At 45.6% G+C, this 20,230-nt stretch overlaps 1 protein-coding gene across 7 annotated transcripts in view; it reads left to right on the forward strand.

Moving 5' to 3' along the window:
- ABLIM3 (actin binding LIM protein family member 3) overlaps positions 1 to 20,230 on the forward strand; it is a 109,593-nt gene that overhangs the window by 71,310 nt on the left and 18,053 nt on the right. For 2 of the 7 annotated variants that reach the window (XR_008375166.1, XM_053566155.1), the window contains exons 9-14: positions 8,871 to 8,929; positions 11,162 to 11,233; positions 15,858 to 16,013; positions 17,567 to 17,596; positions 18,064 to 18,193; positions 18,920 to 19,018. Coding sequence is in view for 1 of the 7 variants with exons in the window: in XM_053566155.1 (XP_053422130.1) it covers positions 8,871 to 8,929; positions 11,162 to 11,233; positions 15,858 to 16,013; positions 17,567 to 17,596; positions 18,064 to 18,193; positions 18,920 to 19,018 (546 nt within the window). In the remaining 6 variants the exon portion in view is untranslated. The remainder of the gene's footprint in view (positions 1 to 8,870; positions 8,930 to 11,161; positions 11,234 to 15,857; positions 16,014 to 17,566; positions 17,597 to 18,063; positions 18,194 to 18,919; positions 19,019 to 20,230) is intronic. The other 5 variants (XR_008375167.1, XR_008375168.1, XR_008375170.1 and 2 more) reach the window with 3 other exon arrangements.

The following is a 20,230-nucleotide window of genomic DNA, read 5'->3' on the forward strand; positions in this document are numbered from 1 at the left end:
AGCTAGTCACCAGCTACTTCCTGAGCCCTACCATGTGCAGGCTCTGAGCCAGAGTCCATGATGAGCGTCAGCCACAGCCCTGCAGTCCACTGGGGAAGACAGGTGTCCATCAATAATCACACAAATATGTATCAGCCATGGTTGGTTAGTTTTATGCAGGGGAGAAGTATAGAGCTGTGTGAGCACTTAGCAGGGTGGGGAGAGTGTCAGGGCAGGGTCCCTGAGGAGGGGCCTGGAGCTGAGATCTGAGGATTGAGTGGTATTAATTGGTGGTATAGTCCATCCAGGCTGCTATAATCCAGATAGGTTGTAGATGGGGTGGCTTATAAACAGAAGAATTTTATTTCACATAGTTCTGGAGGCTGGGAAGTTCAAGATCAAAGCATGGGTAGATTTGGTGTCTGGGGAGGGGCCACTCTCTTTACAGATGGTGCCATCTCACTGTGTCCTGGCATGCTGAGGTGAGTGAGGCTGCTCTCTGGGGCCTTTTTTCTAAGGACATTAATCCCATGGCCTAATCACCTCCCAAAAGGCCCCGCCTCCTAATACCAACACCTTGGGGGTTAGAATTTCAATATACAATTTGGGGGGCACACAAACCTTCAGATTATAGCAACCGGACAGGAGGAGATGTGATGCACCAGCCTGTGAGCACAGAGTCTGCAAGACTTGGAGGTGTATGAGGCTGAGAGGATCTGGGTGGCTGGTGTGCAGAGCTGAGGGATGAGACTGGGAGGCAGGTGGATGGGCTGGGCCTTAGGATGAGACCACCTTTGACCCTGGAATGAACTCACTGCCCTTCTTGTCTTCCCATGCCCTCCATTGAAAATCCCACCATCTGAGGCCCAATGCAGTGACTGCAGGCTCTCTACACACCCCAGGTTCCCCAAGCCCACCCACAACTTAAGACACTCCCTCCTTCCTGGGTTCCCATGGCTCTCTGGTTGCCCCGGTCCCTCCAGCTTGCATGAGAGTTGTTGGTCTCCTCTGGGAGACCCCCTTGCTCCTGGCATTGGCTCCTAAGCCCTGACGCGGGCCCCATGTGCACTCCATGAGTGCTCATTGTTGGTTGAATCACTATGATTAGCTGTCTCTAGATGTTTGAACATCCTAGATGTTGTCTTGGGGAGGAGGGAGGGCTCTTTCTCCCAGTTTCCCCAGAAGGTAGATCTAAGGCCAGCCCAGGAGTTTTTTAAACCCCCAATGTGGTTTGTGAGATAAATTTTGCTCTTGTTTTAAATGTGTCTGCACCCTGGAAAGGGGAAAAGATACATTCTTTTTCTCCACTTCTGTCTACACTAACTACACTAACTATGCCCTTGTTCTGAAAACCTGAGGCAAAAGCACAGGAAACACAGGCGTTCAGCTGCACATTTTTACACAGTTCTCTGTTACCATTTGTATATTTAACTAAAACCTACCATGCAGGAAATCATTTATAAAATCCTGGGCAAACCCTGCTCTGTCAAGGAAAGTATTGTAACAACTTCTAAGTCCCACCAATAATAATGATGATAATAAAAATAGTAATAATAGAAAATGCCATGAGCTGATATTTGTTGTGTGTTTACTAAATGTGCCAAGTATTGTACAGAAAGTTTTAAACGCAGTATCTCATTTTGTCCTCACAACAATGCTGTGTCCTAGAAAACATTAATATCCTCATTTTAGAGGAGAAGAATGCAAGTTTAGAGAGGACAGGTTAGCCAAGATTAGCTAGCTAACTTGTCAGGGTTTCTTCAAAGCAATTTTCCTTTGTCTATTCATAATCAGCCTTCTAAGTTGTATAAATCCCCTGAAATAGCTTGCCAAATTTTGCTTGTAGGTCCCTAGGGAGAGAGTCTATAGCTTTCATAAGATTTTCAGAGGTGTCCAATGGTCCAAAAAAAAGTGAAGAGCCTTCGCTCAGTGCTAATGCAAATACCTGAAGCAAATGGAGCCTGGAAGGCTTGTTGTGATAATTACCCCAAACTCTTCTCTTGTGTAACTGAGTCTATTTCAGATCACTTTTTTTTTTTTAATTTTTTTTTTTTTTAGTTCAGAGGATACAAGATCCTGGTATCAGGAGGCATGTCTTCCTGGCACAGCTGGGAATGTCACTGATATTTAGCGAAGGCCACATTTTCCTCCCACAAGGAACTCAGAAAAGGTGCACAGAGCTAAGAGACGTTCAAGGGCAGTGCCTCCTGTCATTATGAGCTGTGGACACTCTCCTTCGCAGTCTACACATCTCATCAAACCACCCTTCAGAAGGCACCTTGGTAGTATAGGTTGCTAGAATTCTGTAGTTTAGCGTTATTACTTTAAATTGGATCTCTCTACTGACAGCTTCGGCTGTAGGAGTTGTGCTTAAAAACTTTAATTCTTATGTTTCCCCATTCCTGCAACCTAATTTTAGGTTTTTCAAACATATCCTGTTACTGTACTAAATTGATATTTCCTAAATTCTGACTCTACAAAGCATATTTCGTTTAAAATAGAGTACATTTTAATTTTTGATGAGCTGCCTTTTTTTTTTTTTTTTTTTAAGATTTTAAGGGTTACCAAGCCTCCTGAATCATACAGAAAGTATTACAGTGTGGCAGCTTAAAGTTTGTATTTCTAAAGTCTGTTTCCAGCTTCTCCTCTCAGGTTACCACGAACTCAAGCTGATGTGGCCATTTTCTCCCCTGTCACATGTCATATCTACTTCAGCAGCCAATTTGTCCGGGTTGGTCAGAATTAGGTCCAGAGCAGCCGTTTCCCTGGTTGCTTCCTCTATTTTCTGAGAAACAAAATTGCCTGCTGGGCAAGTCAAGAACTTGTCAGATACTCAGGTTTTAGCTTGATGAGATGTTTTATTAGTCTGGACTTTTTAGGTGACAGAAATCTAGCTAAAGTCACATTAGGCAAAAGAGAATTGGTAGGTTCACAGGACAGAGAGGCACCTAGGAGACGCACAGCTGGGTGGGGGCCCACGGTGACAGTGACACCAGGTGGTGCTTCTCCCTGATTCTTTTTGTGTTTGGTCTCATGTTGTCCTGCCCCAGCCTGGCTGCCTCTGTGCGGTGGGAAGGATGGCCTGGCCATCCCCTGACCTCATCAGTACAAAGAAGCAGCGTGCCCCACTGGGCTGTGCAGAGAAGTCCCGGGGAGACGCTGGGGACCTCTTGTCCACACCCACACTAGGGTGGTGAGACAGACCTGGATAAGCAGGCAAGATATCCGAGCTCCCTAAACCCAATTCCCCATCTGTAAAGGAGGGATGAGGCTAGGCCACACCTCACAAGGCTGCTGTAAGGGTTAAATGAGCTAATGCAGGACAAAGGCTTAGCCCAGAGCCTGGCACTGCTGGCTCTGCTGGTCTGAGCTCACAATGAACAGCCAGTGAGGTAGAAATGGCCATCCCCATGGTGCAGTGCACTAATAAATGCTGGCTTTTGTTAATATTATCATCATTATGAAGAGCACTTAGCACAGGGCTCAGCATATGTGCTCAATAAATATCAATGATCATTATTAGTCTTTATTTAAGTACTGTTGTTACCAGGCATAAGACGTGGCACGAACTCCATAAATGTTAGCCATAATAATACCGATAAGTGCCTGGCACATACTAAGCACTCAGTATATTTTAAAAACCATCCTGACTGTTACTATCAGCACTTATTATTTCCTGTGAATTACTCGGCACCTGGGTATTACTATGCTCCTCTCCTCGTCCTGCCTAATATCCTCCCTGGCACCCAGGCCCACGGGAACTAAGCTTTTCTCCCTCAACCTCTTTATTAAGCTTCAAGCCCACTTCATCATGTCCACTCCAGGCAAACCAGTCTTTTCCACTTCTCCCGAGTTGCCCTCTTCTCTGGGCACAAGCCCAACCTCCCAGGAGGGTGTGTGCTGACAAGCAAGCCAGGCTTCTGCTCCATGACTCCACCTGCACCGTTGTCTGTCACTGCTGCATTTCTCCCCTCCACGCTGGCCCCTACACCCCACCCCTCAAGTCTTCCCTTTATCCAAATTAGGTCCTAACATACAGATGATTCTCTTAGGTAGGGATAAGAAAATAAAAACAATAACTAACACTCACATAGGATTCCTAACACAGCCAGACACTGTTCTAAGTGATATACAAGTATTAACTCATTAATCATCAAGCCTATCTGGAAGATACTGTTACCATCCTTGTTTTAAAGGTAAACCAAGGCACAGAGCAGTAACTGACTTACACTAGGTGATGCAGCTAGGCTAGTCAGTGATGTAACCCGGATTTGAATCTCTTAAGAATATTATATTTCATAATGCAAAGAGTGCCTGATACATAGTGAAGATTTACTAAGCCCCAAGATTATGATAATAATCACATTGTCATTATGTGACAAATGCTACAGAAGTGCTCACTCTTCTCTCCTGCTGAGTTTGGTATCCTTAGTGACAAGAAAGAACAGAGTGCCCTTGGTCCTCAGAAACAGTTTGCTTGCTGGAGGGAGTGGAGTGGGGAATTTTGTTTTTATTGAGGTCAAATTCATATAACATAAAATTAACCATTTTAAAGTGTACAATGCAGTAGTTTTTAGTGCATTCACAATGTTATGCAACCATTACCTCTATTTAGTTCCAACATATTTTCATCACCCCACAAGTGACCTATTAAAGCAGACACTCCCCATTCTCCCCCCAAGCCCTGACAACCAGCAATCTGCTGTCTGTCTTATAGATTTACCAATTTTGTATATTTCATATAGATGGAAACATAGAAGAACTGTTCTTTTGTGACTGGCTTCTTTCCCTGAGCATAATTTTTCTAGGTTCATCCATGTCATAGCATGTATGGGGAGGGCATTCCTTTTGATGACTAAATAATACTTCCTTTATGAATAGTCCACATAGTTTTTTCGGGGGTGGGGGGTGGGTTTAAAGAAGAAATTCTGCTGTCATAGAGGCAGAATTCTGAGAAGCTTCACCCTGCTTTGGTCAAGGGAAATCTGGAGAAGAAACCTGCTATAAGAGAATGCCCACGCTAGGATCAGGCCAGAAGCTCAAATGCCACATCAGTGAGGAGAAAGTCTAAGAGTCAGACAGCAGGGGGAAGCGCTGGCGAAATGAGGTGTCTAAACACTTTCAGATTCAGAATGGTTTAAAATCACAGTGCTGAGCAAACAGAACCCTTGGGTGGGCCACTCTTGTTCTTGGCATTCTGAAAGACTAAGGTACCAGCTCTGGCTTTGACATTAAAAAACAAAAAGCATTAGCAAGTTGGATTTCCATGTCCAGCAGAGAGGTGGGTGTGTTTCCAAATATTAAATGAGGACCAAATGTTACAGGTGCGGTGTGTGCTATAACCACGCCAGGTCAGATTGACCACTGACTCTGTTAAGGATTAAAATCGGCCTTAATACCTGGCTGAGGGATGGTTTTGGAGATTTACATCTCTATCTCTGAGTCAGCTGAAACAGAAATAGCTAATCCTTCACTTCCATAACCTCCCAGTAGGTTTTTTTTTTTTTAATTTCAGATTAATATGAGGGTACAAATGTTAAGGTTACATTGTTTTCATTTATAAAATAAAGTTCAAGTTGTAGTCAAGCCCTTCACCCAGGGGGCATGCTGAACACACTAACATTGTGCACATTGGGTGAGATCTCACCAACTCCTCCCCGCCCTCCTGCCCCCTCCCCGCTCCCTCTTCTCTCCTTCCCCTTGCTAAACTACACTTGTGTTTTTTCCTTGGTCTGGGTGTGTAGTTATTTATATACTGGTTTCATATTAGTATTGAGTACATTGGATACTTGTTTTTCCATTCTTGAGATACTTTTCTGAGAAGAATGTGTTTTAACTGCAGAACCTGGAATTGCAGGTGACAATCTCAGAAGACAAGAGACTGTGACTCGTAGAACCAGGAGTTGAACAAACAAAAAATGTTGCATTCTTGCAAAAAAAATTCTGTCTTGTAAATTTTTTTTTTTTTTTAATCCCATGACATTCCAAGGAAGCAAATTTGGGGAATTACCTGGTATTTTGCCCTGTGGTTCTTAAATTAAGTCTTTTCTATGTACAGAAAAGTCTGTTAAAATAGAAACAATATTTCTAAGGATTAGAAGGGATGGTAAACATCCTTGTGATAAATCTCCTTCGTAATATTTCAGCTGAGCATATATCCATCCACTGTATACTTAAATACTTCTAGGGATGGGCAGTTCACTACCAAGTATCAGATGAATGAGGCCATTTAATTCTCAAATGTCAAATTTTCCTCCCCTGGAACTTCTCCCCTTAATCCTAGTTCTACCATATAAGACTTGCAAAACAAATTAAGGCCTCTTCCTATAGAGTCATTAAAATATCCAAAACCTGTTTTCACCATTTTGTTTAGTCTTCTCTTCTTCAGGATGAAGACCCTGCATTAGGACCTACTTTTGAATCCCCTTCCTGTTCTGTTTACCATCTCCTCTAGGTTAATTTCACCTTGTATCTTTAAAAAAAAAAAAATAATACAAAGGTAGGATTCAACCCATCATTCATGCATTTCTTTATGAAACACACATGTGCCAGGCACTGTTCTCAACACTGAGAATAAAGTCCATAGAAGAGAACCACCACCTTCTTCATTCTGTTATCTTTCCTTTAATGTCACATTGCTGGCCAAGGGCATGAGCTCAACAGACCATAATTTCATAGGGGCCTTCATGAACAAATCACCTTTTCTTACCTGCTCTTTTTTTTCTTTTTTCTTACCTGCTCTTATTTAAGTTTATTGCTAGCTACCAACTCACTCCTTTTTGACTCTGTTTTATTTAGATGCATACTGACAACTCCCAAACTTTGGACTTTTTTTCCCTTCTAATTATACAGTAGAACCTCTATAAATTGACTAAGGGACTGTATCAAACTGGTCAATATATGCAGGTGGTCAACGTAAGGAATTAGGCCTAATGTACCGATATGTACCTGTGGTGCACATCCAGTCTATGAGAATTAGGTCAACTTAAGGAGCTGGTCAATGCAGGGAGGCAGTTAGCTATGGAAGTTCTACTGTATTTTCTTTTTCTGTTTGATTCTCTCCATTCATTTGTCATATAAGCGTGCAGAGTGTTGAAGCTAATGGCCATTTTGGCCCAGTTTTATTTCAAAGCAGATATGTCAATGTCACAGAATCAAAAGCAAGAGATACCATTTAATCTAATGCCCTCACTTTACATATTTTCCCCCATGAGAACTGCCACCTCTACCTTTCCTATGTCTTTTTCACTTAAGCTCATGACCTTCTCAGACCTCTGTGTCCACCTCATCCATTTCCTACAGTGACCTGTAACATGTGTTTCCTGACAGACCCACAGTCATAAACAACTCCTGGTAGAGTCAGGAGCAACCCAGAGAGGAACGGGAAATGCTCTCTCTAATAACTCCTGAAAGCAAGAATCCCGCCCTAAGGCTTCGTAGTGGACACACCCTATAATTGCTGGATCAAGCCACAGACCCAGAATCCCTCTACTGGGCTCTGGGAGTCATTGCATTTTACTTGAGGAGGAATTAAACTCACCTTGAATCATTAAGATCACCCAAGAACGTCAGCAGATAAGAATCAAAGATTCTTATTCTGTAAAAGACAGATCTGGCCCTAGAATTGGAATCGTGGAGATGAAAATAATCAAGACCATCAAAATCCCATCTTGTTGTTATTCACACAAAGAAACTGGGACCCAGAGAGAGGATGTGTTACAGGTCCAGCAGAAACAATAAACCAGGGCTCCTTACTTCAAGCCTATTCTTTCTCCTATCTTTTAGGTCTAATTATTCAATTTATACCAGCCCCTATCCCTTAGGTAGTATTCCAGTCCTAGGCAACAAACCATGATGGAAAGTATATCCTAGAAACAAAGTCAGACAAACAAATGCCATCTGGGTGCTCAGGAATCTAGCCATGTGCTGGCTCCTTTCCTTTTAGGGCTGGTTACAAGAGGAATGGCTCCAGAGGGATAATATGTCCCTATTTTTCCTTCTAATCCAGGACACCTGTCCCTTGTTTGGGGAATGTGTAATATCTGGGGCTTCTTCTCAACATGTGACTAGCCACCTGTTGTTCATGCCTTTCCAAATTGGTTTTTGGGTTCGGGGCCAGCCAACTGGACCCCCACCCACAATAAAATATGTGCATGAGCCATATGCTAAATTGGAAGAGTCCATAGTCTCTGAGGAATTAGAAGGTCAAGACAGTGCTCTCAACAGAATATACACCATGACACCTCCTCCCCTTAATGTGATAGCTCTAATAGACTGTCCTAAGTCTTTGAAGAGAAAGGAAGGCTGGAGTTCACCACACGCTGTCATTTTCTTTCATCCCCACTCCATTCATTCAACAAATATGTGTGACCATCTGCTAAGTGTCACTCACTGCCACTCGTCCCCTCATCTACTCACCCCACAAACATGTACAGAGCTCCGCTAGGAGCAAAGTCCCATGCTGGATGCTGTGGGAGAAATAGCAATGAACAAAGCTCAGTCTTTGCCAAGAAGGAGCTCTTAATTTAGTTGGGATGATAATTCCATAAGCTACAGTGATTTAAGACCATATATGTAGAGAGAGATACAAAGAACCATGGATCACAGAGAGAGAAGTCACCCCCAGCTAGCAGGTAAGAAAGGTTGCAAGAGGATGTCATGGACCTTGAGGAATGGGTAGGATTTGGACACACAAAAAAGGGTGTGGTGATTAAGTTGGTGCCTCAGCAGAGAGGTGCCAGAGAGAGCTGGGAAAGCCAAGCCAGTCCCTCTGGCTGACTATAGAGTACATGCGTTGCCCTGGGAGTAAATCAGGGTGGGGGATGGGGAGAGACTCTGAATGCTGGTGGATTTGAAAGATCTGAACTTTTGCTGTTTTCCTGGCTCCTTAGGTTCTGAGGTGTGGCACCCCATCTGCAAGCAGGCAGCCCGGGCAGAGAAGAAGTTGAAGGTAAGCAAGCTAGTAGCAAACCCAGACCGGCACCCCTACATGGCTACTTTTTGCCACAAGTTGGGGCAGGGGCTGTGCTTTAGTACTGAGTCAGCATTCCTTGGTGTACACACTCCCAAGTATGTAGCCTTGGATTTCCTTTGTGTTAACACCTTCCTCATGGGAGTTTTGAAATTATGACATCAAATCTGAAAGTACTTTGAAAACTGTAAAGCCCTGTATTTGCACAGATTTTTAAGTGTTTCTGGGGCAAAGCTATAACTTCACCATTGCTGACCAAGATGGTGGCCTCTCTCATGCCGTGGTCTTTCTCCAGCCTAAGGTCATTCATCATTAATAATGGTTAATACTATCATAGTAATTGATAGTTTACAAAGCATCTTCACAGCCACTATTTGATTTGATTTCTTTAATTCTGTGAGGTAAATATGCAAGGAATTTTACCTTTGCTTTGCCTACAAGAAACCAGGTCTAGGGGGAAGGAGGGTGATTTGCCCAGAGTAACACAGCCAGGCAGAAGCATGGCTGGCCTCCCTAGGCACACAGTGGACCAGCTGAGGTCCTCCCTGCATCCCTCTGAGTTACTGTGCTCTGACAAATACCAGGAAGCCTGTAAATCTGGATTCCTGATATTTCAGAGAGTGGGTAGAGCTGCCCAGGCTGCAGGGAGAGGGCTCCTGAGTCCTTGATGCTGTAAGAAGATACCTGGAGTGCACATCAGGTGGCAAGGAGAGGCACTTGATGTCTCCAAGGTACTTTTATACCCTGCTCCTTAGAACTTCCAAGTTGGTCCCTTGGAACGCTATTGTGTTACCTCCTAGAGTCTCTTCAGCTGAAATCACAAGTGCACAACTTCTGACCAGCTAATTACACAGGTCTCCTTTACTACCTCATAAGTTTTATGAAAGAGCTGACTAGTTGATATGTCATTATTTTTGAGCCCTGAATTGTTTTCCCATTTTATCCAAGTCTTCTTCCATGACAGGTATAAGAAAACTAATTGTCCTTTTCTTCAATTTCCTCCTCTTCTGGAGGCATTTCCGAGACGTCAGTCATCCTTCTCAGCTCCATGCTTGTTGCCACAGCTGTGCACTGCCTGTTTCATTATATACTTAATGTTTTTCTTTAAATCAACTCCCTACTTTTTACCTAACAAAACTTATTTTTAAGTAGAACTTTTTATCACCAAATAGAAATCAGTAATACTTTCTATAAATATGGAAAGGAAACCATGAAATAAATTCAATGATACTGAAATAATCTTATGTAATAATTCTTATAAATAAATCTTTACAAATCTAGCTAAACAATGTTGCCGGCATTCTCTATGCTTAAAAAGGGAAATTAGCAATTGCAGAGAGGGTTGTTGGAATGTATTACCGCCTTAATCTAATCAAGATGGCTGAAATAAAATGTTGTATTTTATTTTCTCTGTCACTCAATATTGTTGAATGTTCCATCTGAATTCATCTTCCCAGACCCAGGAATAGTTTGGGAAGCACTACTCTCTAGCCTCACTTAGAGTGCTTTGTAATGGGGTGAAACTCTGAGAAGGAATTTGGCAGTCTGGAAGCTCAGCTTCTGCATTATAGCGATAAGGGAACTTTGATCCCTAAAACCGTGTATTTCAACCATGGCCCTTGATTCCTAGCGCCTTTACTTTTAACTACAACATGTTGTCCCTTTTGTAGATGCACTAAGATCCACGTTATGCGGCTCTGCTAAGGGGGCTCTTAACCCATCATTGCCGTTGTTCAGAGACAGATTTTTTAAGTTTATCACTTCAGTTTATGTCAATTTACAATGACACTATAAAGAATTAGTGTATTGTGCAACAACATGAAGTGTAACCTACTTTTACATTTTGAGTAACCAAACTAGCAAGGAATGAATACTAAACAATTTTATTTATTTAAAATAAATACATTATTGACTGGAATAATCTGAGATGAAAACCCTTATGAGTCACTTCCTATTTAAAATGCTAGGTGCAAATATATAGAAAACAAATTCCTATTCTGTCCAACAGCCTGAGCCCTGTGCAGTCTGGATCTCATTCACACTCAGATATTGAATTCAAAGGCGGAAAATAAGAAGAAAGTACAGAAGTAGCCAATCCTTTAACAGTATTGCTAATATTCCTAGAAGAACTGCATTCTTAGACCCCGTCTCTCCCTCCCCCCAGCCCCAGGATGCAGCTCTTCACTCCTCCTGTCTCTGTCTCTCCCACAGCATAGAAGAACATCTGAAACTTCCATCTCACCCCCTGGATCTAGCATTGGGTCACCCAACCGAGTTATCTGCGTAGGTATCACGTTTCAGCCATTGAAGGGTATCCCTGAACTGGTATCTAAAGAGTTTCTAAGGATAAAAAAGTTTTCAGGTTTTCTTTCTCTTTTTTTCATACTATTTATTTATTATATGTATTTATTTACTAATTTATTTATTTTGGAAACAGAGTCTCACTCTATCACCCTGGGTAGAGTGCCATGACATCATAGTTCACAGCAACCTCAAACTCTTGGGCTCAAGTGATCCTCTTGCCTCAGCCTCCCAAGTAGCTGGGATTATAGGTGCCTGCCACAACACCCAGCTAGTTTTTCTATTTTTAGTAGAAACAGAGTCCACTCTTGCTCAGGCTGGTAGGTTTTCATTCAGCTAATATTTGACATGTGCCTGTCATGTGCTAGGCTCTGTCCCAGGCCCTGAGGATACAGCAGGAGTGGGTACAGGCAGGACGTAGATGCTGCCTTCATGGAGCACACACTCTAGAAAACCCAGAATTCCAGAGGTAACATATAGAGTTCCAGGGAGCACAAGGCAGAAAGTACAATGGCAGCAGGAGCTCTTGCTGAGTCTGAGTGCAAGGTCCCTCTTTTCCCTTTACTTGACTGGGACAAGACCAAGATAAAAACTGGGCATCAGAGTGGTATTTAGAATAGGTTTGGAGTGGAATATCAATGTGGAGGTAGTGGTGTGTGATAAAGAAGCAGAAAGAAGAAAGAAGCCATGTGATGTGGAAATATGGCCATAAAAGATTTGCAAAGGTAAAGAAGAGCTTTCTAATCACATGAGAAGGCCAGGAATGGACGAGACTCCCTGCAGGTATCAGAGCTCCCATCTCCAGAGGCATTCAAACACAGTCATCATCTTCCAGGGATGTGGCAGAAGGGACAAGAGTTGAGTTAGATGACCTCAGAGGTCCTTGTGTATATAATCTATTCTTTTGTTCAACAAATGTGTGCTGAGCGTCTACTCTGTGCTAAGCATTGTACTCTGCTCTGGGGACGTGGTGGTGAATTCCACAGACCCAGTGTCTATCTGTGTGATGTTGAACACATCATGCCATGAATAATCAGGGGCAGGTGTAAGTGCCAGGAAGAAAAAGCACAGCACTCTCTGATTATGCTATATACATGCAGAGAGGACAGTTTGGAGACGGCATCTCTGAGAAAGAAACATTTGATCCCAAACCAGAAAACAGAAATAAGCTAAAGGAGGTAGGGGAGGCACAGCCAGGGAGGACTGAAGTGAGCAGCAAACCTCAATCGGAATGACACTGGACTGCCCTATCTTCCACAAGTCAAAGGAACCAAGACCAGCTATTGGAGGAAATGGTCTACAGCAGAAAACCCACTGCTAATAAGAAGCTCTAGATACAGTCCCTAAGCCAGCCAGCCCTGGATGGGCCCTGACCCTCATCACTAGACCATCACACCAAATCCGCATCCAGCTTCCTCTTTGATCCCTGGATAATGCCCATTGATGGGACTATTTCCTTTCCTTTCTTTCTCTGATCAAATTAAAAAAGACTTAACAGATACCATTAACTGCAGCTTCAATATGGGTCAATACTACAACGTGGCTGTCACAAAAGACAAGCTACTTTGATCACCAGTCTGTACTCAATGAAGAATCTGGTCCAAGATGAGAGAGAACAGTCCTTCAGTACTATGAACAGAACCAGACCGCAGCAATTTCAGGGCCTGCACTGTGAGAAGGCTATCGACAAATGTAAGCTCCAGAGGAGCGTTAACAGGATATGCATGCCCAGGAAGGTGGCTGCGCTATAATGCCACCAATCACTACCCAGTTTGCCTGGGCTTCTGAGGAGCTTTGTTAACCTTTCTAAAATGTTAGGCCTCAGTGGTACTCACCTTAGAGTCCTCTGTGAGAAGCAGCCTCCCTGCAAAACAGAGCATATGGTGGCACCTGGGGACCCCTGTGCCCATGCCAGCCCACTGGGGGTTCATACACAAGATCAGTTGTTCTTCATGTCCTGACTTAGCCACGTGCCTCTCCTTCACCCTCTCTTCTTCTTTTTTCTTTTTCTCACTCTGTCACCTGGGTAGAGTGCCATGGCATCATGGCTGACAGCAGCCTCAAACTCCTGGACTCAAGCCATCCTCCTGCCTCAGCCTTCCAAGTAGCTGAGACTAGAGGCTTCTGCCACGATGCCAGGCTAGTTTTTCTATTTTTAGTAGCAATGGGGCCTTGCTCTTGCTCAGGCTGGTCTTGAACTCCTGAGCTCAGGTAATCCACCTGCCTCGGCCTCCCAGAGTGCTGGGATTACAGGCATGAGCCACTGTGCCCAGCCCCCTTCACCCTCTCTTCATATCACCCTTGACTCATGCTCAGCTGCTCTGTGCAATCACACATGTCACATGAGCCATGTTTTGAGTCTGACTATCCCAAACATGGCTTCCAAATTTGGCAAAAAATCCATCCATCCACTTTGGGGACATGCAATAACAAGAAACTTTTTGTAGATACTTGAGATTTGGTTTAAAAATAGAATTATCTGGGCACTGCCTGTGGCTCAAAGGAGTAGGGTGCCGGCCCCATATACCAAAGGTGGTGGGTTCAAACCCGGCCCTGGCCAAAAACTGCAAAAAAAAAAAAAAATATATATATATATATATATCCGTGAACCTGGAGCTGGCAGTCTTTCAAACTTTCAAACTTTGCTTCATTGATGTCTAAAATCATCTTCAGGTGGTTTGATTTTGTCCTGACACACATGTTCTTCTTCTTTCCTGGCTGATTACCTTAGGATGCCCCTGATCCATCACTGTATCTCCAGACCTGAGGCTCATTTACAGCCCTGTGAACAAAGTGGCCTGAGAAGAAATATAAATTTAGTATTTTGGCAGTTTGGAGTAAAGTGCCGAAATGAATAAGTTGAGTTTGTAAGATGCCAAGAGCTCTCAAGGTCAACATCTAACATCCCAGGGCAAAAGGCAGCAGTTCCTTCGGCAAGTGGACTCCCCTGATAAGATTTCCTGCAGCCACACACCACAGAATTGGTTCAGGGCTGTGCCAGGCAGGCTCTCACGGAAATCAGACTACACACCTCAAAGAGTTCAGCCGAGGAGGATATCATGAAGGGATCATGCACAGAGGTGTGGGCAGGGTTAAGGGGACCCCGCAGGAATCAGTGAGGTATCCAGAGACTACAACAGCACGACATCGTTGCCACCCTGGGCTTAAATAGATGAAGGAAAGGAACAGCCTTAACAAAGCTGGTGAGAGCTGGAGGATCAGACAGGAGCCAGGTCCATCCACGGCCAGACAGGAAGGTTGCCAGGGGAATAAGTGTGCAGCCTCCCTCCCCACTCACCCTCTACTCTCTGCTGCTGGCCAAACCCAGCTGAACATCAGAGAGCTAGGGAAACTGACGTGCAGCCCCGGGGACACTCGGGGCAGATCCAGGCAAGGCAAGGTGGTCTGTGGGTCTGGGAGTAATGGAGGATGAGCAGCATGGGATGGGATAGGGCGGCAGAGTTAAAGGTCCTTGGAAAGTTTTTAAGGTAGCAAAGTTTATAAGGATTTTATGAATGCTGCTCTCTCTAAATTAATCTTGGCCCCGAGATTTCACCTGGCCCCTATGATATTGGAAGAACATTATGAGGCTAACACAGTCTCCTTGGATTCTCCATCTAGTGGCCTCTGTCTTAATTTACACTCACCCCAGGACCTTGCAAGACAGATCCTCATTAACCATAAGAAACCAGGTCACAGAGGAAACAGCTGGTAGACATGGCCATGGAAAGGACACGGCTTCGGGAGTTATGAGATGTGGACTGTCACGTGCAAGGGGAAGCTGTCTTTTTATCCCTGCATCTCTGAAGGGCTGAACTCAAGAAAAAGTCAAGTCAAGTGGAAGATAGAGGCTCATTTCAGTTTGATAGAAGGAAAATTCTGGGTGCAGATTTCTGACAGTGTAAAACTTCTCTCTTGAAAAGCCAGGGGAGACTACTGGAGAGGGAAGTCTCTCTGGGTTCAAATTCAGGTTTTTGCTACTTATTAGTTATGTAGCCCTGGGAAAGTTAATTGATTTCTCTGTGCCTCCATTTCCTTTTTAAAAATGAGGATAATGCTAATGTTACCCTAACTATCCTAGTACTGGTTGTGAGTTGTGTGGATTAACAGACTTGGGACCGAGCCTGGTTTATAATAAGCACTCACCGAATGTTAGCTGGTATAACAGTATCATGATGATTTTTGTCTTCAGCATCTTCATCTCCTTCCTCAAGGCTGCTATGAATTGGGGGAGGGGGGACAATCAGCACTCAGCTGTCAGGCTGGATTCAACCCTACTAGCGAAGTGGTTCATGTTGCCAAATCTTTTGGGCCTCTGTTTCCTTGTCTGGAAATAGAAATTATATTGACATTTACTTCACAGAGTTGTTATAACATTTAAAGATAATTCCTAAAAATCACAGGCCTTTACTAGTGATAACTGCTCAATAAATGGACTAGGTCCTGTTGGAGTGACCATTCTTATTCTAACCTTCTATAGTTTCTTGATTCGATTCTATGTATTGCTTTTAGTGGAATCTGGAGAAGCTCGTTCTTTGTACTTGTTTCCTTTTCCTTGTCCCTCTTATCTTTCTACTCCTTTCCTGTCCATTTCCTCCTTCCTCAGGCCAAAGTGGATAATGAGATCCTTAATTACAAAGACCTGGCAGCTCTCCCCAAGGTTAAGTCCATCTACGAGGTACAACGCCCCGACCTCATTTCCTACGAGCCTCATTCCAGATACACGTCCGACGAGATGCTGGAGAGATGTGGCTATGGAGAGGTATCATGTCTGGCCCTTCTCTCTTGGGCTATTGTTGGAAAAGATGTCTTCCAGGGTCCCCAGCCCTCTCCATCACAGATGGCGTGGCCTCCACCGCACTAGACCCTAGACACTTCTAAACTAGAATTTATAGCAAACATTTTAAACTTGAGAAATTTCATCCAAAAATCTGACTTCTGGCTTTTCTTGAAAACTCAGAGCTGGCAACATTAAACCTGTATTTCCAACACCTGGAGGTGGTAGCAGCGCCCCCTATAGGCAGGACATGAGCCCCAGCCCATTCTCCTCAGTCACTACCAGTCCCTGTTAACCCCAGCAGTGAGGACAAGAGCCTGTGGTCACTTATTTTTTCTTTTAGCGGAGAAATTTTTCTTCTACTCAGCTCATGACTCTCATCTCCTGCCAGGCTCAATGGCCATTTAGGTTTATAATCCCTGATTAGGCATGTTCTCTGGTTTTTGCACTTGGCCTTGAGCCACATTGCTCAGAAAAAAGACACTTTTGTAAAGACTCAGCATAGATGGTTTTTGAAATCATTAAATGGTGCTTAACAACAGAAAGTGTTCTTTGGAGAAGGCAGAGCAGCCATTACACTAGCCGTCCTGGCAGTCTATATCCCAGGAGATTCCTAACTCCATACCAGGCCCCGCTTAGCCAATTTAGAACATAAGGAGCCCTGGTCTGCTGGGCAGGGACCCAGGTTTTGTCCCAGCTCCGCCATAGCTAGCCCTGTGACCTCAGGCAAGTCCCCTTCCTCTCTAAGGGATTGGGGTGCTATTTGGTAAAGAGCCTAATGCTGAGATTATCTGGGTTCTGGCCCCTGAAATGGACCGGAAAAAGGGATCATGTGTTTGGTAGACGGTGATTCTCCTGAAGTTAGAAATGACAAACAAGGGCCACAGCCAGACCCCAGATTTGATGTTTCAGTTACAAAGAGTATTTTTAAAATAGTAACTAGTTGTCAACATGCAAACATTGGGAGACTTCACATAAGAATCTGCATTTCCGATGTGTGTTGTTAAACTCAGAAATGGTGTTACCGCAGGCCCTCCAGCATGGCCCGGGGCTCTGAGCAGCCACTGCCCTCTGCAGTCAGGACATGGCATCTCCACCTGCACCAGACACCAGCCCAGCTCTCATTAATGGCAGCATCCTGGCCCTATTTCAGTTTCTGTCCTCAACATTTCTGTCCTCATGAATCACAGAGGAGTCATGAACCAGTAGAGAAGGAAGAGTGGTGAAAATAGCTCTCAGTACACGTGGAGAAGCCCGGAGTCTGAGTCAATACCTGCCACTTCCTCCCCAAGAGGCCCAGAGTGGTCCTGAGCGTTCACATTTCCTTTCTGGGCCTTGGTTTTGCCATTCATACAAGGAGGGCATAATCTCAAGGTTCCCTGCCTCCTATCAGTAGTTCTGACCTTCTGGAGAAGGGTCCCTAGGGGAGGCTGTGGCTCTCTCACTGCTGAACCATGTAACAATGTTTTGTCCCTTCCTTTCACCCTCTCTCTCCTTTCGCTCCTTCCACAACTGCCTTCAAACTCTTCACTTCTAAGTCGCTGGGAACGTTATCTCCCTACTCCCAGGTAATTAAGCTGAGATAGAATTAAGTTGATATATAATTGTGTCACTTTGTGCTGATCAAGAAGACCCCAGACTTCACCCGTCCCCAGCCCCTATAGGGAGGCCAAGCCCTTGACCACTGTGAACTTCCCAGCCGGGCAGCATGGAGGAGCTTAAGGGCATGCTCTCCAGGGAGCAGCAGTGGAATAAAAGAGGGGAGAACCCCATGGCCTCAAGCTTCTGAGGCTCCTGGTCAGGATTCCAGGGACTGAGCCATGGGTTCCATTCAAGGGACAGCTAGTGATAATGAAGCTCGGGATATTCTCTGCCCTCTCCTTGGGCTGTGTGTGACTCAGGGAGGGAGTCTCTGTATTCATATCTCAGCTCCAGAATCCCAGGTTCCATGTCACACACCCACTTGCCCGCTAGACCCTTGGGCCACAGCGCCCACCTAACCATGGCCTTGCTCACAGCACATTTCTTCCCCCAGGACATCTATGAGAACCTGGACCTCCGCCAGAGACGGGCCTCCAGCCCAGGGTACATCGACTCCCCCACCTACAGCCGACAGGGCATGTCCCCCACCTTCTCCCGCTCGCCACATCACTACTACCGCTCTGGTAAGGAAGAGGAAGCCCCAAAGGGAGAGGAAGAGCCTGGGGACAACGCAATGACTTGGTGTCCCTGGGCTGCAGAGCCTGCATGAGGCTTCCCAGGGTCTCCACCACAGCGTGGCCCTCCTGAAACCTGTGGCCACTTGGGTGAAGGGCTGGGTCTCTCTGAGTCTCTGAAGTGTCCCTGGCAGGCCTAAAGACAGGGTATGTGGCACTCAGATGTGGCAGGTGGGTGGTGTGCTGCCAGGAAAGCAGGTGATGGGCAGCCCTGTGACCCTGACAGGGAGAAGACACCTCCACCTATCTCTTGGGGCCTGGCCTTCCCCAAGGGCGGCACCCAGTCCACACAGCCAGGCGGTGCCCAGACGCCCTGAGGTGGGGGGCGGGAGCAGGCTATGGATGGAGGAAAGGAGCCCTCAAGGGAGGACCCGGATGGGGTCCACTGGGGAGCTTAGAGGGATGAAGACCCCTTTGCAAGCTCAGTGGAGTTGTTTCTTAGAACCCACAAAATCTGACTTGAGAGTCCAGCCAGGAGGCAAGGTCAAGCTTGTTTCTGCAGACGCAGTGCATGACAGCCAATGCTGCTTCCGACCCGGAGCCTGAGCACGCCGGAACGCCCCAGCCACCCCACCCCTGCTGTCATCACCTCACCGCTTCCTTAAATGCCACGCGTTAATGCCTGTTTTCTCTGTGCCTCTGTTCTCTCTGGGGACCACTGCCTGCGTGCCCCAGGGGCTGAGAGTGGCCGGAGCTCTCCATACCATAGCCAGTTAGATGTGAGGTCCTCCACTCCGACCTCTTACCAGGCTCCCAAGCATTTTCACATCCCAGGTAGGCACTGCCAGCCCAGAATTCCCAGCACGGGTGCATGCTCTGTGGGGTCTCCAGTACCTGAACAGCCCACTCAGTGCTACACAGGCACCTAAGAGAAGCCAGTTCCTGGGGACCCTCCCTACCCAGTCACCTGCTCTAATTCCATCCACTAGCTTCAACACTCCCATGCGCATTGGTCAACACACTTGACAGGACCAGCACCGGTAGCAGACCAGGGAAGAAAAGGTGCAGGGAGCTACTGTGGGATCCCTTCAATGTGTAAAGGCCTGAGGGCACAGCATTAATGCACGGCGGGGCGGCGAGGGCCACCAGTTAGCATCAAAGCCCTTAAGGTAGAATCCCAATGCTGCTGTTATAAGCTTAGGACCTTGAACCACTTGCTTCCCCAAGCCTGGGCTGTTCCACTGAGCAGCCAGGCACTGTTGTGGGCCCAGAGGGCGCAGCTGTGCTCAACCCAGTCCAGACCCTGCCTTCACAGTACTTGGTATTTATATTCTAACGTGGCAGAGAGATAATAAATGAGTAAACAAATAAGTAAAGGATAATTTCAGGTAATAATAGATTCTAAACATAAATAAAAGATGGAACCGTGAAAGATAACAAGGGCAGGGCAGGCCAGGCTTCTTGAAGGTAACATTAAAGCTGAAAGATGAGAAGGAGCCAGGCTGCCAAGATCCAGGGAAAGTCATCCGGCCAGAGGGAACAGCAAGTGTAAAGCCATTGTGGCTGGAGGGAGTGCTAGGAGAAGAGATGGAGGCAGGCACCAGACGACTTGCTGGTGTGGTATAGACAAGGTCTGAGTCACAGCAGAGCCAGGCCTGGTCTCCTAACTCCGAGCTCAGTTTCTCATTACCCACTCACTTTCCCTCCAAGAGCTCATACTGCTGTGTCATCTGCACCTTTCTCAACTGGCCCAGAGGGGCTCCATCCTGCCTGTTTTTGAGGGAGGTTGGGAAGGATATTATGCTGACTTGACCCCAGCGTCCTGGGCACTCCCACCTGGAGTGAGTGGGACCCCTGGGTGGAGGCACTGGACCCCTCCCTGCATGGGTTCTGCTGAGCATGCGCCACCTGTTTCTGCACGCCCACCATTCAAGCCCCAACCCTCCTCCACACCGTCTGAATCCATCTATTCCTCTCCCCACACCTTACTTGGACCCTGTTGGGATGAGGTTGGAAGTTCAACTTTGGAAGAGAAAGTCCACCAGG

The sequence above is a fragment of the Nycticebus coucang genome, chromosome 17 (assembly GCF_027406575.1).
Source record: "Nycticebus coucang isolate mNycCou1 chromosome 17, mNycCou1.pri, whole genome shotgun sequence".
Taxonomy (NCBI): domain Eukaryota; kingdom Metazoa; phylum Chordata; class Mammalia; order Primates; family Lorisidae; genus Nycticebus; species Nycticebus coucang.